The 16,181-nt window shown below is 43.2% G+C and overlaps 1 protein-coding gene and 1 pseudogene across 1 annotated transcript in view; both read right to left on the reverse strand.

Annotated features, from left to right (window-relative positions):
• Nucleotides 1-3,920: 3,920 nt before the first annotated feature.
• Nucleotides 3,921-16,181, reverse strand: part of LOC150039365 (uncharacterized) — a 42,624-nt gene continuing 30,363 nt past the window's right edge. Inside the window, exon 6 of the mRNA XM_090327872.1 lies at nucleotides 3,921-4,478. Coding sequence (XP_090183998.1) covers nucleotides 4,380-4,478 — 99 coding nt within the window. The 3' untranslated portion in view covers nucleotides 3,921-4,379. The remainder of the gene's footprint in view (nucleotides 4,479-16,181) is intronic.
• LOC150039366 (proteasomal ubiquitin receptor ADRM1 pseudogene) lies at nucleotides 12,519-14,731 on the reverse strand (annotated as a pseudogene).

Consider the following 16,181-nt stretch of genomic DNA (forward strand, 5'->3'; position numbering starts at 1 on the left):
TTAGAGCCTGAGCACTGTTCTTGGACTTTCTCAGGGCTAGAGCTCTACCACTTGAGCCTCAGCACCACTTACAGCTTTTTTTCTATGTACATGGTACCGAGGAATAGAACCTGGGTCTTCATGAATGCTAGGCAAGCAAGCACTCTACCACTAGGCTAAACTCCCAGCCCCTCTTTCTTTTCTTTTTTCTTTTTTTTTGGAGATAAGGTCTTACTATGTAGTCCAGGCTCACCTGGAACTGTCCATGTAAGTCAAGTTGGATCTAAATTTTAAAACCTCCTGCTTCAGCCTCCTGAGTATGGAAATTATAGTCATTTTTTTCACCATACCTAGCTCAATGGATTCATTATTTAATGGTGTTATTTGGAAGTGGTAGGACATCGTTGGAGGAATATATTTTATCATAAGGGTAACTTTGTCTCCCTCTCCCTTCCTCCTTTCTCTCTTCCTCTCCCTCTTTCTCTCTGTGTCTCCTTTTTGGCCACCATGAGATGAATAGCTTGATCTCACCAAACCCTTCTGTCTTGATATCCCCCGCCTCGTCACAGAAATATGGATCAAAATGACCACAACTGAAGTAGAAGACTTAAGTCCCAAACTTGACTTCTACAGTCTGGTGTCTGTTATTGTCTTGTCCCTGGTCATAGAAGGTTACTACAGTAGATGAATAAAGAGAAGAGGGAGGAAATGCACTCAGGATTCCGATATAATTTCTAAAACAGTAAGAAGAGTGAGGGAAGGTGAGTAAGGAAGGGATGGGGAAGACTGTTCAAAGGGGTGACATGATCAGGACATGTATTCACAAGCTGACTTGTTAAATGACAACCCCTTAGTACAACTACTTAAAAATAAATTAAAAAACGAAGAACAAGGAGAAAACTAACTGCAAACAGAATAATAAAAATCCTCTTGTTTCCATTGTTTGGCGTTCATTTCAATAAACATCATTTTATATGATCATAAGGACATAGCTCTTGTGACCATGCAATCATCTCCTAATAATATCCTCCTTTTCTGTCATTGTTTGAATATTTAAAGTCCACTTTAATCCCGTCCAAGTATAATTTTTTGTCTTTTACTATCCATTAGGAATTCTTATTGGTTTATAGGAATAGTCTAATTATAACAAAGGAAGAAAGCATGCAGCCTGTTTCTTTGGGTCTGGCTTACTTTAACTAACGTGTTTTTCAAAGTCTTTCCACTTCCTTCTGGAAGGAGTAATGTGATTCCATTGTGTACATATACGAGATGTTCCTTATCTATTCATCCACCAGGGGGCAGAATGCAACCACGATTCTAAACACCCTTTCTCTTTCCACTTCTATCCTTCCTCTCCCTTTCCACCTGTGTAAAGGACTCCAGAGGAATTCGTTTCATGACTTAAAAAAAACATCTGAACAGGGCAAATGCTAAACTCTTCAGCTGTTGCCCTTACTCAGATTTCAGTCAGCTCATTCCCTAGTGAACATTGAGTTCAGCAGAGAGGACAGTCACAGCAATACTGGGTCAGGTGACTGCAGAGAACAATTAAGAAGGCAAAATTAATGTGATTACAGTCTTTTCCTACTGTTTTTTCTTTGCTTTTGTTCTTGTTGTTTTGAGTTCATACTGGAGTGTGAATTTAGAGTTTTGTGATCTTAGTTGGGGCAGAAGCACAAAGCTGGTACTCTACCACTTGAGCCATACCTCCCTCTCCACTTTGTTTTTTGGGTTTTTTTTGTTTTTTTGTGGTTTTTTTTTTTGGTTAATTGGAGATAAGAATCTCACATATTTTTCTATCATGTCTGGTTTTGAACAAAATCTTCAGCCTCCTGAATAGTTAGGATTATAGGTATGTGCTTACTGGTCTTTTGATTTTTTTTGTATCCATCTTAGGGCTTGAACTCAGGAACAAAGAGTTGTCCCTGAGCTTGTTCGATGAAGGACAGAGCTGTACAACTCCAGCCACTGCTCAACCTCCGGTTTGTTGGTGATTAATGGCAGGTAAGAGTCTCATAGACCATCCTTCCTGGGCTTGCTATAAACAGTGACCCTCAGATCTCAGGCACTTGAATAACTAGAATGACAGTTGTGAGCTACTAGTAACCATCAAGCCTACTGTTTTAATCGCTGCAACATTCAGATAAATCCATGGATATAGAATAGAACCACACCATATCAGAGGAACCTGAAATTCAAAGCTGGACCAGGACTCTTCTAGGCAATTGTCCCAGCTAGACCTGATCAGAATATAGGCCACGCTTCAGTGATTATCTACAAAGCAGAGACCAGTGGAGAGGAAAACTAGCCTGCTGAGCTGCTTCATGAAGTGGTGATTGAAAAACTTTCCACTGAGCATGCATTTCACAATGCAGTTAAGGAGGGAGGAAAGAGACGGCGACCCTCGTGTCAGTCTTACAAATATTCTCTGGGAAAGTGGGCTGATGTATAAACAAGCCCATTGTGTGCACACAACTCTGACAGACAAAGCCCCAGGGTCCTAAAATATTGTGAGAAGCAGGCTCTAATCTATTCCCCATGTTGTCTGTACTATGCCCTGAGTCAGGACTGCCTGCAAAACACAGCTCATATGTCCTATGCTCTACAAGAACCTCACAGGACTTCAACGAAGACAGGAACCCAAACAAAGATCTGAGAGAGTTTACAGGTGTCTGTTTCCTCTACCAATGACCTAGTTCTATGTTCTTGGGAGATTGCTTTATTGGCCATTCTCCTACAAAACTAATAGAGTGGTTCAGGACAGAAGCAGAAAGCCATATCCCACAGGCTTAGTTGGGAAAATAAAGGTTTCCTGGGGCCAGACATCGGGACTTACACCTGGAATGACAGCTTCTCAGGAGTTAGGGTTCAGGAGGACTTACAGTTAGTTAGCTCAAGGCCAACCCTGGCCAAAAGTTAGCAAGACTTCACTCTGCCAGCCTATTTTTGCACTGGTTGTTATTGAGGTAGGGTTTTGCTTCATACCTTTGCCTGCCGATGTGGACTTTAATCCTCCTATGAGTTTCCTTCTCTCTCAGGATGACAGGCAGACAATACTGTGCCAACTCATTTTTGAGATAAAGTCTTGTGAATTTCTTTTAGGCTAGGCTGGCCTCAAACTGCATTTGTTTCATCACCCTCTCTCAAGTGGCTAGGATTAAGTGCTTAAGCCACTGGACTCATCTTAATTTTTGATGATGAGCTTCTAGTTTAGTTTAAGAACCCAAATTCCATCCCTTTGCAATTTCACTGAGGAGTTAGCTGACGTTGCCTATTTTATGTAAATGTTTGGTTCATTTTTTTAATTGCTGCAATTATTATGGTCACACCCTCCTCTCTCTGTCTCTCTCTGTCTCTTTCCTCTCTCTCTCCATCCTCCCTCTCCCTCCCCCCTCCCTCCCCCTCCCTCCTTCCCTCCCCCCCCCCTCTCTCCCCTGAAAGGAATTAAAAGACAAATTCACCCAAGCAGTGCACAAACTCCAATGTAGAGAAACAACCAATATAGACAAGAAAGGCAATACAAGACAAGAGAAATAAAGTAGTACATAGTACATTTTGTTGCCCTTTGGTTAATCTCATATTGTGAATGTATTGGGCTCGTTTACCTGGTATATTGTATACATGTTTATTTGTTTATTGAAATGGGAAAGGGAAAGGGGGAAAATAAGATGATTGAGGGAAGGGAAATGGGGACAAAAACATGAGAATGGGTATCAATGTGTGAGAAATAATGCACCTATTATCTAGCGAATGTAACTGTAACCCCTCTATACATTACCCCAAAGATAAAATATTAAAAAAGAAAAGAAAGGCAATAAACCATATCCAAAATGTCATAACAACTCAATAACTAAATCCAATCATGAGTACAGTGTAACATTAATACACATTTATTCAGTGTGTACTGGTCAATTCTAGAAATTGAAAGATACATCACCTCAAATATTTATTAATTTGTACTAGAAAATTTCAGTCCTCTCAATCAGATTTTTTGTTTTAAATACACAATTAACTGTGGTCATTCACAGTTTGCCCAATGTCTTTTGGAACATCAAAAATTATTCATTCTCTCCCAACATCCCACCCCAACTATTTTTCTAATCTCCACTAACTCCTGACCTTTTCTCTTCAAGAACATCGACACATTTTCTAAACATAAGTATGTGTACATCTGTCTTTATATCTCTGGATTATTTCACTTAGGAAAATGATATTAGCTGCATAGATACAAAAATAAAAACACCAAAGCCATATTCATACATTTGCATTGTCAAATGAAGACACCAGAGTAGGTATTCCATTTGAGAAGGTAGACAGGAAATGCAGTAAAATCCTCGACAGATCAAATGTTGTACCAGGGAGTCGTGGAGTCTGGAAAAGCTTCAATAATCCATGGTGTGCTAACATTGATGGGCGATATCAGGATCCATCATGGGAGGAGAGAGGAAAAATATTCCAGAACTGACTCTGGCACATGACAAGCAGCAGAGGGGGGAATCCTAGGGAGAGAATGACATCATCACTGCTTGTATTTTCCTCGGAAGGCCATGGGAAGGTCTATAACACAGAGTCAGTGAAAGGACCTTCAGATATCGGCCTGTCAGGAAATGTGGCATGTCAACAAGAGTAGGTCTAGCAGTTGAAAGGAAAGGAGATGTGATACACTGGAATGAAAACACATTAGAAACCAGGCACCAATAGGGAACCACTGTAATAGCTGCTCAGTGGCTGAGATGTGGAGATAGAGGTCCCAAGCTATCTCCAGAAGAAAAGTTCCTGACACTAAAAAGCCAAAAGTGGAAGAGTGGCTGGAGCAAAGAAGAAAAAGGAAGGACAGTGGCAGGTAAACAATGCAAGCCTCACAACTGGCACCAGGAAAGAACACAAACAACCATTTCATGTCTTTCATGCAAGCTACACTGGAGGCATAAATAGGAGCATCCTAGTCCAGAGGCCAGTGTGGATGAGGGGACATTAGGGGACAGGTATCCAAGGAATATCACAGGGCCTGGAAATGACATCACCTGTCATTGAAGGAAATCAAAGTTACCTAGCTCCACTGGACAGACATGCTTTACCCAGGCTTCAACACTGAGGACCCAGTAAGGACACGCTTGTGATTGTAGAATGAGAGACTATGTGTCAGTGCCAGAACACATTGGACTGAGCCTCAGTGCATTTGTGTTTGCAGCTTAGGATATTGTGAAGGTTTAGCCTGTCCACTAGACAGCCCGTAGAATCTTACAGGGTTCCTCTTCTTACCATTGCCCTGTTGTCTCTTTGAAGTCACCAGCTTAGTACTCTGGAAATTGAGGTAAGAGGTATACAGGACTGGGCACCAGGAGGCACAGAGCCCATCTGTATCTCCTCTAAGGTGGTGTGGCTGCTGCACCCAGGGCTACCTGGGGAGAGTAGTATTGAACAGTGGCTGAAACACTGAATGGATGAGGTCATGCTCAGGACTAGCAAGTGGTGAGAAAAGGGGTCATCTGGGGAGGGTGTGTCAGAAGGAAGGGCTCAACTGAAGGGCCCTCCACAGATGACCTCACTTCCTTCACAGTGGAACTTAGAACCTTGGTATCCCGGCAGCCACAGTCAACACAAGCCCCCAACTGCTCACTTGTGTGGCTAGCAGCCGTTCAGGAGATGTTTGCCCGATTTTTCTCAAATGGGAGAGGCTCGGGCCTCATGGAAGAGCGCAGAGGGTGCCTGGCCCACGTGTGTCCAAACAAGGCCAGGCCTGGCCTTGGACACTTCTGGAGATGTTGTCGTTGGACCCCACAGGTGACATGGGGAAGTTCAGGGCAGTGAGAGTCTGGGGAGCTGAACATATCTAAATCTCCTGGTCATTACCATCCCTATTTTCCCAGTGTATGTATCTGTTTGTGAGTATGTGAGTGTGTGAGTGTGTGTGTGTGTGTGTGTGTGTGTGTGGTGGGGTGGGTGTGTCTGTGTGATTAATAATTTTTTAAGTCACACTACCACATATTTGGGTATTCTTTTAGCATATGACTGTGAAATATGCTTTGTCAAAATATCATGTACAACCTTACTAAAAGAATGACAAATGAAAATTAGAGATGTATTCTCATATTCGTTGACTCTCTGGCTAATCCACACTCGTGTAAACATGTGATGACACACTACTCAGGATGAAACATAAGGAGTATGCTTGGTCTCAAAAGGGAAGGCCAGGTGAAAGTCATCCTAAGGGAACACAAACATTGCCAGGGGCTAAGTTCTTTTTGCTAGTCCCTCAGTTTTCCTGTCTCAGGTTAGTACTATACCGCATGAGACACGTTCCTATGGTACCACGTGGATACTTGGACCTTTAACTCTCACAGAATTTCCTCCATAGGCTGCCTTTGAATCTCCTTGACATCTCAGACTCCAGAGTAGCTAGAGTGCAGGCATAAGCCGCTATCACTGAGCCTGTTACTTTCTTTTTTTTTAATTAATTTATTTATTATACATTCATTCATTTACTTACTTATCCTGACACCCAAAGTACGTATTTTTATATTTTTATTGTAATTAATAAAAGGGTTACATGATATTTGCCAGATAGAAGGTGCATTAATTCACATACATTGATACCCTTTCACATGTCTAGGTACCCACTACCCTCCCCCCCCATCTTGGTTTTCTCCCTTTCCCTATCAAATTTCAAATAACCAAACACAAATAAATTCAATATATCAGAAAACAAAGTGAGATACTGTAACAATATGAGATACCCTTCACTCAGAATCCAACGGTTGGTCTTGAAAATGAACAAGTATGGAATTTATCTCTAAGAGGCAGTCAGTGGTTGGTGGGGCCCACAGCTGGACATAGGCAAGGTGAAAGGCAGGTGTTAGATTTCATCCTCATCCTACTCAGAGTAGTGAGTAACTAAAAATTTGTGGGAGGGCTGGGAATTGGGCCTAGTGGTAGAGTGCTTGCCTAGCATGAAGGAAGACCGGTGTTTGATTCCTCAGGACCACACACATAGAAAAAAGCTGGAAGAGGTGCTGAGGCTCAAGTGGTAGAGCTCTAGCCTTGAGAAAAGTCCAAGGTCAGGGCTCAAGTCCTAACCTCCAGGACTGCCAAAAAATAGAAAAAAAATTATGGGAGCTTTCAATTATGTATAACTCAGCATGAGAGCATTCACCTTGCATCTACAGGCTCCACAATTGATCCTCAGCACCATACAAAAAGAAATAATTAAAGAAATAAAATTTATGAATTTTCTGGAGTTTTTATTACTATTGTTAGACTATAGTTGACTTTGAACAACTCAAAAAGACAGCCCACAAATACAGTAAGAATTATGATATTTTCTCTCCCCCATCTCCTCCCTCTCTCTCTATATCTCACTTGCTGGCTCAGTTGTGTGTATGTGCATGTATTTTACACTCTGGCTGTGTTGTCCAGACTGTTTGAAACAGCTAGGCTCAACTGATATTCCCATCTCAGGTTTCCAAGGTTTCTGGGACAACTAAAATGTACCACCATACCCCGCTCAGAACCAGACTATTAAAAATCACTCTCTCTTGTATAACTACAGGGGAATTTTATGAGAATAGGCCAATTCATTGTCACAATTTAAAACACTATCTGTAATACCACCATTTTTTCTTCTTCTAAAGTGTTGCTCTTCTTTATAAGAAAATTCTGGCTAAACTTTGTCTCTCTCTCTGAATCTTAAGTTTGAAGGAGAAGCAAATCTATCATCATATTGAAATTAATATAGGGAATACGTCACCAGCCATCAATTTCTCCTGAGGCTGAGATTTGAGGATCATGGTTCAAAGCCAACCCACATGAGAAAGTCCATAAGACCCTTATCTCCAATTAACCACCAGAAAACTGGAGTTGGAACTGTGGTTCAAAGTGATAGAGCACAAGCCTTGAGCAAAAGAGCTCTGGACAGTGCCCAGATCTTGAGTTCAAGCCCCACAACGAGACCCAAAACACAGACACAGACACAGACACAGACACACACACACACACACACACACACACACACACACACACACACACACACACACACAGGAAGACTTGCTTCTAGGTTAGGTTGAGGGAGGCTCTACCTGTAAGGTAGAGGTTTAAAGTGTATACCACATGTAGCTAAAGGGGCATGGACTCTGCCCACAGGAAGGGCTCACTGACCTGTCCTTAATGATTCAAAGCCTCCCTGAATCCCCCCAATCAAATTCCTTGTATACTTGTACCACATTTGGAAGGGACTGGGTGTCCTATAAGCTCAGTAATTGTCTTAATTGTGCTCTGTTCATCTGGAAAGGTGGGATGAGAAAGACAGATGCAACACTTCTGTTCTAATCATTGAAGCTACCCAGTGATATTTTATCCTTCAAAACAGATCTTCCTCTACCAGATCACTGAAGAGTCTTGCCATGTCATTAGATTGCTATCTTCGGTTGAGAAGAAATACTGTGGTGTGTGGATGTAGAAACTGCAGATGGGCCAACCAGGAAGCATGAAGCAGATGGGGCTAAGATCCAGCAGAGGCCCCTTGATCTCTACAAGCTGGGTTGTGATGCATTGTGACAGGAAATCAGGCCCAGTTGCTCGTACCCGTAGGTAATAGTGGTGGCATTACTTGAGGTGGCGGGGGCAGTCTGTCTGTGGATGGTTTGGGTGGCATATTTGGACAAGTAGCAAAGTGGGAGCTTGGATGATGAGAAGTAGATTGTTGGTGAAATGAAGCTTTCATTTGGGAACCCAAAACCTTAATTTCTTTTTTTTTTCTTTTTTTTATTGTAATTAGTAAAAGGGTTACATGATATTTGCCAGATAGAAGGTGCATTAATTCACATACATTGATACCCTTTCACATGTCTTGGTACCCATTTCCCTCCCCCCCACACCCCCCACCCATCCTGGTTTTCCCCCTTCCCTATCAAATTTCAAATATCCAAATACAAATAAATTCAATATATCAGATAACAAAGTGAGATACTATACCAATATGAGATAACCAAGGGACAGCAAAGGAGATGAGAGACAACATAGTACATTAAGGACAACAATCATTCATTATATTGCTTTTGCAAAACCTTAATTTCTTAAACCTTGAGCCACATACTCTGCTTGAACTGTATGCCTTTTCTGGTCGATTTTTACTGAAGCTTATGGTAATGAAAAGTGAACTTAGTCACATGGCCTACTGTACTATACACCTTAAAATCTACAGCTGACTTGAATTCTTTTTTCTATCATTTAGAAGACTTTTCTTTTCTTTTTCTTTTTTTTTTGCCAGGCCTGGGGCTTGAACTGAGATCTGAGGATTGCAGTTTGAAATTAGTCTCTGCAAGCAAGTAAACGAGACTTGTTTTTAGTTTTTGTGCTAGTCCAGGGGCTTGAACTCATGGCCTACTCTCTGTATCTGAGCTTCTTTTGCTCAAAGCTAACACTGTACCATTTGAACCACAGCACCACTTCTGGCTTCTTTTGAATATTGTATTGGAGAGAAGAGTGGCATAGACTTTTCTGCCCTAACTGGCTTTGAACTGTGAGCCTCAGATCTCAGCATCCTGAGTAGCTAGAATGACAGGCCATGAGCCAGTAGCACCTGGCAGTCCATGAAACGCTTATCTGCAATTAAATACCAAAAAGCCAGAAGTGGAGCCAGATATGGCTCAAGTTCTAAAGCATTAGCCTTGAGAAGAAAATTAAAAGCTCAAGAAGGCACCTAGACCTTGAGGTCAACCCAGGACCAAGACACACACACACACACACACACACACACACACACACACACACACACACACACACACACACGTTGTTTCCTATACATTAAAACTGCAGTTCTTTAGATTCCTATGTTATAAGGCCCAGTGGCAGTCTCCCTGCCTTTTTCTTTTACTATAACAGCCTCCAGTGTCTATTTGATGTTATGTGAAACCAGTGGCTATAAATTAGACAGCTTAGAACAACAGAAAATAAAATAATCTCAAGTTATTAAAGATATTTATAACAAACTTTAAATACACATAAGACTGCTTAAACAATTTTCCATCTATCACTTTGGGTTTACTCTGAAAAACACCAGCTCCTGCTCAGTATTTAACTCAGGCAGATGGACTCTGAACAAAAGCTTATCCAATTTCCCTGAAACAGATGCAGTCATATCAGTTTTCCTTGACACAAAATGTGACAAGCTACTGCCTTCACTTCTCTGGGTTGTGCGGCAGGCCTGGGCACTGTCCTTGGGCTTTCTCAAGGCTACAGCTCTACCACTTGAGACACAGCACCACTTCCTGCTTTTCTGTATGTATGAGGTACTAAAGAATCGAGCCCTGGTCTTCCTGCATGCTTAGGCAAGCACTCTACCAGTAGGCCAAACTCCTAGCCCTGCCTTCAGTTTTATCCATGGAGAAATAGATTCAGATGTAAGAACTGGACTAAAATAGGTCCTTCCAAGAATGGGAGGTAAATGAAGGAAATGAGAGAGAGAGAGAGAGAGAGAGAGAGAGAGAGAGAGAGAGAGAGAGAGGAAGAGAGGGAGGGAGGGAGGGGGAGGGAGGGAAGGAGGGAGGGGGAGGGAAGGAGGGAGGGAGGGAGGTAGAGAGAGAGAGAGTGAGAAAGAGAGAGAGAGAGGGAGAGAGAGACACAGAGAGAGACAGAGAGAGAGGGACAGAGAGAGAGAGAGAGAGAGAGAGAGAGAGAGAGAGAGAGAGAGAGAGAGAGAGAGGGAGGGAGAGAGAGAGAGAGAGAGAGAGAGAGAGAGAGAGAGAGAGAGAGAGAGAGAGAGAGAGAGAGAGAGAGAGAGAGAGAGAAATGCTCTTCCTCCAGGGACCAGTGCTAGAAGGTTCTGGGACATATCTCAGAGTTGATCCATTAGAGGAGTAAGGAAGCTGGGATATTTTATGCACTAGCTCATATTCATTATTATTTAAGGGCTGTCCTGGAGCATTAATGCCTAAGGGACTTCCAGATTGCCCCTTACATAGGCTGAGCATGCTACTATAGGTAAAAAAAATGTCCACAGGCAAAAAGTGACAGTAATTTGCAGAAAGAAGCCATGACATGATGAAGACATGTGGAGGGATGGCAACCGTGTTGATTCACAAATGACTCAATTAGAGCATTCCTGTAAGAGGGTGCAAGAGCAGTGACTCTCCATGCAAGGGTCATGTGTGGAGTGAAGCACTAGTTACTCAGTTAAGTTAAAATCAGCTGAATTGAGGCCTTATAATGACTGTATTGCTAGCTACCTGGGAGGTGGACTTTGGGAGAATGGTAGCTTGCAGCTATTCTGAGTATGTAGGTTTATGAGACCTCTTCTTTAATACATAGCTGACTATGGAGACTTCTGCCTATCATCTTAGCACACGAGGCTAAGATGGAGAGATCTGTGATTCTAGGACACTCTAGGCACAAAAATTCCCTAAAATCAACAGAAAGGTCAGGTAGGCCACTGGCCTGAGATTCTTATCCCAGTTACAATGGAAAAACTAAAACAGGTAGTCATGGTCTGACCCAGATTTAAAAAAAAATGACTAGTGAAACAAATGCCTGGGGAAGTGGCTCAGTAATAGAAAGCATGCCTGGTAGGCAATTAAACTTTAAGTTCAAAGTCTAGTACAGCCAACTTATTTATATATACATGTATGTGTGTGTACATATGTGGTGTAGATATGTGGTGTACATATGTATTGAAAGACAATCTACCACTCAGTTGCACCTTGCTTTAAAAACTGGGCCAGGGGCATGGCCTTGTGGTAGAGTGCATGCCTAGCATGTACGAATCTCTGGGTTTGATTCCTCACTACCACATGCATAGAAAAGACCAAAGTGGTACTATGATTCAAGTGGTAGAGTGCTGGCCTTGAGGAAAGCCCAAGGACAGCACCCAGGCCCTGAATTTAAGCCCCAACACTCACACAAAGATAAATCAATAAATGACTTCACAAAGCACTATAGCCTTAAGTCCTTTTTTACATTGTTTACTACGTATCTATGAACCACTTATGGCCAAGTTAATGATGAAAAGACTTCTTTTTCTCAGTGGAAATATTGCATTGGTTCTTCACATTCATTAAGCATCTTCCTGGTCATGTTCAGTGAACAAAAAATGAAAGAAGAATGTGGTATGCCTGATGATCACAGATTAAAAGACACAGTAAAGGGGCCAAGAGTTTGGCCTAGTGGTAGAGTGCTTGCCTAGCATGCACGAAGACCTCAGTACCACATACGTAGAAAAAAGCCAGAATTGGTGCTGAGGCTCATGTGGTAGAGCCCTAGCCTTGAGAAAGTCCAAGGACAATGATCAGGTCATGAGTTCAATCCCTGGACTGGCCAAAAAAAGAAAAAAAAGACACAGCCTGGTGCTGGTGTCTCATGCCTGTAACACCAGCTAGTCCACTCTGAGGATTCGGTTTACAGCCATCCCAGGCAGGAAAGTTCAGGGGACTCTGACCTCCAATCAAATACTCAGAAAAGGCCGAAAATGGCACTGTGGCTCAAGTGGTAGACTAGGAGCCTTGAGCAAAGGAAGCCCAGGGACGGTACCCAGACCTTGAATTCAAGACCCATGACTGATGAGAAAATAAGCAATAAATAAATAAATGACACAGTAAAAAAAAACAAATACACGTGATTCTGTGTTTATTTTTCATTAAAACATCAAGCAGAAATGAAAGAGATTGCTAATCATTACCTAAAGCATTTTACAAGGTAGGATTTTTAATACATTCCTATAAGGTTAATGAAAGGAATTCTAAAATCTAATAAAAGTTGGTACTCTTGGAGTTTATTAACTAGATCATTCAACCTGGTATCATATAAAGTCTCTCTTTTACTTTAACATAGGAGGTTATTAGCATTATATCATTTCTCTTGTCCACATCCTGATTTTTGTTAGTTCTATTTCTATTCAGTTAAGATATAACAATTTACATTCTTGTATTTGTCCTAATTTTCTTTCTTTTTTTTCAGGTAAAAGAAAGGACTTTTATTGGTGAGTTGGAACAGGAAAAGGTATGCAATAAATCACAAATGCCACTACAAGAGTCACGTGACTAAGAATTCAAATTCCTTAAAAGACAGTAAATAACTTAATCTAGACTCATGTCTTCCTCTTCATCTTTCTCGTCTTTTGCGTCGCCCTCCTTCTGCTCAGATTTGGCATTGTTCTGCATAGCTTTGGCAAATGCTTCCACATAGCCCTTGTTGGCGGCCTTCATGGCCTCCACGGGCAGGCCAAACTGGCCCATGAGGGGGCCCAGCTGCCCCGAGGCCAAGGCTGCACTGAACGTTCCCAGGGCCTGCTGGAACTGGGGCGAGGTCAGCGTGTTCTGGATCTCGTCCGCGGTCTGGGGCAGCGACTCACCCGAGGGTAAGTAGGGCAGGAGGCGCTCCTGGACATCGGCGTTGGCCAGAATGGGGGCCATGATCTCTGGGGTCAGCACGCTGGCCAGGTCCACTTGCTGGCCGCCAGCTGGCCCGGCTGGCACGTTCATGGTAGCCAAAATGCTCTGCAGGTTGCTCAGCTGGATGGGCTGGGTCGGACTGGCTGCGGTACCCGTTCCATTACTTGAACTGGGCGCGGGGCTCGGGCTGGTGGCCGAGGCGGCGGTTGGGGCAGAAGGGGCTGGGGTGGCATGGGCAGAGGAGGTGATGGAGGATGGGGTGACAGCTGCCAACTGGCTCTGGAGCTGGAGGAAGAACTGCTCGCTGGAGGCCCGCCGCTACCTACAAGACTGGCCAGGCCCGGCCCTGTGAGGGCCCTGAGCCCACCCAGTCCTCCAAGGCTAGCCGGTCGGATGCGCTGCAGGAGTTGGCGGTGACTCATGTTTCCAGCAGGCTCTGCAGGCCACCCTCACCACCCAGGGCCGAGAGCTCGTGGCCACCGCTCCCGCTGGCCCCCAGTGCCCCAGGATCGGGGGTTATTCAGATACTCATTGACTTTCCGGCAGTGCTCCTCGTCCTGGTCAGTCTTGGGCTCCTGCATCCAGAAGAAGAGCCTTTTGGACCCAGTTTTGAACTTGAGCACGTAGACCCTCCCACTGGGGCACTGGGCCACCCGCTTGAACTCGCAGTCGTCAGGGAAGATGACCAGGTCGTCCTCCACGGTCCCCGACGTCCTGTCCTTCCAGCAGAGGTGGAGGAGCGAGTCGTCTGTCTGCTGGATGGACAGGAGCCCTGTCCGCTTGTCCGGGGTCACCGTGGTCCCCTTCAGGGTCATCTTCCCGGCCCAGAACTCCACGAGGTACTTGCTGGAGGACCCGAGCAAGCCTGGCACCAGGCTCGGGAACAGGGCGCCCGACGTCTTCATCCTGGTTGCGCCTACGCTCGGCCGAGAGGCACCGTCCGGGCTCGCTCTTCCCCGTCCTAATTTTCAGAATTACATGATTAAATCCACATGCTCATTCCAGAATGGCATATTGATTGACATTCATCCCAACATGCAACTCAGCCCAGAAGTTTACTCTCAAGTTATTGTATATGTTGAGGGAGGCTAAAAGTAAATCCAATAATACACAATGAAATATAAAATTACCAGACTGCCATTGCATAAAACTTTGAGCAAAAGGGAATGAAGTTGAAAAGTGTTACAAGAAACCAAACCACTCTGACAAGTCCATTGTCTCATATGAGAGGGAAAAAAAATCCTTTGCTAGAGAATTATCTTCACCAATGATCTAAAGTTTTTCTCTTTTAATATGTACCTTGATGAGAGGGGAGTGGGAAACAGGGACAAAAACATAAGAAGGAGTATCAATGTGTGAGAAGAAATGCACCCACGACCTGACGAATGTAACTGTAACCCCTCTATATATTACCCCAACAATAAATGTTTTTAAAATGTACCTTGATGATTAAAAATTAGATGCCCATTCTCAAGTTAAGAAAATAAACCAGGATAAGAGAATATGAAAAAAAAAGTTACTAGGAAGGGGCCGGAGTGTGGCCTAGTGGTAGAGTGCTTGCCTAGCATGCAGGAAGACACAGGTTCAATTCCTTGCTACCACATACATAGAATAAAGCCAGAAGTGGTGCTGAGGCTCAAGTGGCTCGAGCCTTGAGAAAGTCCAAGGACAGTGCTTAGACCCAGAGCACTGGCCAAAAAAAAACAAAAATAAAAAAGTTACTAGGAAGCATACTCGAGTGTCACAGTGGACACACTAATCAGATCAGGGTGATAGGAAGAAGGGTAAAAGAAAGCGTCCCCAATAAACTTAAAGCCAGACTCTGCAGTTCAAGTGTAACTTGAAAAAGGAGCCAGACTTCTTAGACAGAGAAACAAAAACTCCAGTAGAACCTGTTAACCAGTGAATATTGTTTACCTACGAGACAGATCACAGGCAAAAACCCAATAAGAATCTCACAAAACACTGGACCACAGCACTCCTCTCTTAACCACAATGACCCAACATTTGTTGCCCTGGCTACAGAACTCCACTGCCTAGTGAGGAGCAGACAAACAGGGTATTCACACACAAACAAAGGGACCAAGGACAGAACACAGGAGTTTGCCAGGTCTACAGAGGCAGAGCAGAAGGTTTTTATACAGACTTTAAAAATGAAGCTATAACTGATAGAGGAGCTATGTATTAGAAGGCAGGAAAGACAATTTATCTGAAGGAAACCACAGGCACTCATATCAAGGTTAGTGAAAATAACACATGGAATGCTTTTTTGGTCACACTAGGCCAGCTGGCTACTTGCACCCACTACCTGACGAATGTAACTGTAACCCCTCTATACATTACCACAACAATAAATTTTTTCATGTACCTTGATGATTAAAAATTAGATGCCCATTCTCAAATTAAGAAAATAAACCAGGATAAAAGGATATGAAAAAAAAAAGTTACTAGGAAGGGGCCGGAGTGTGGCCTAGTGGTAGAGTGCTTGCCTAGCATGCAGAAAGACACAGGTTCAATTCCTTGGCTTCTCAGAAATTAGTCCTTTTTTTTGTTGCCTGGCTGTGGAGGAAAAGGATCTCCTTGAATTGGTGTCTGGGTACAGAAGATTCTTCTGTACTAGAGATGTAGAATTGAGAGCAAGGAGGAAGAGGGAGGTGAGCTGTAGAGCCCATGTCTATTTCCCATAGTTTTATTTGCTCTCTTACCTTTCTAATAACCCTGGCTAAGTTGTCTTCTTGGACCAAAAAAGATACCTGACCACCATCTACCTTCAGCTACATGCCTTTTCTCCTCATCTTTATTAAATAGAGAAAAAAATTCACC

The sequence above is a fragment of the Megascapheus bottae genome, unplaced genomic scaffold (assembly GCF_031878675.1).
Source record: "Megascapheus bottae isolate mThoBot1 unplaced genomic scaffold, mThoBot2.hap1 HAP1_SCAFFOLD_40, whole genome shotgun sequence".
In the NCBI taxonomy this organism is placed as follows: Eukaryota; Metazoa; Chordata; class Mammalia; order Rodentia; family Geomyidae; genus Megascapheus; species Megascapheus bottae.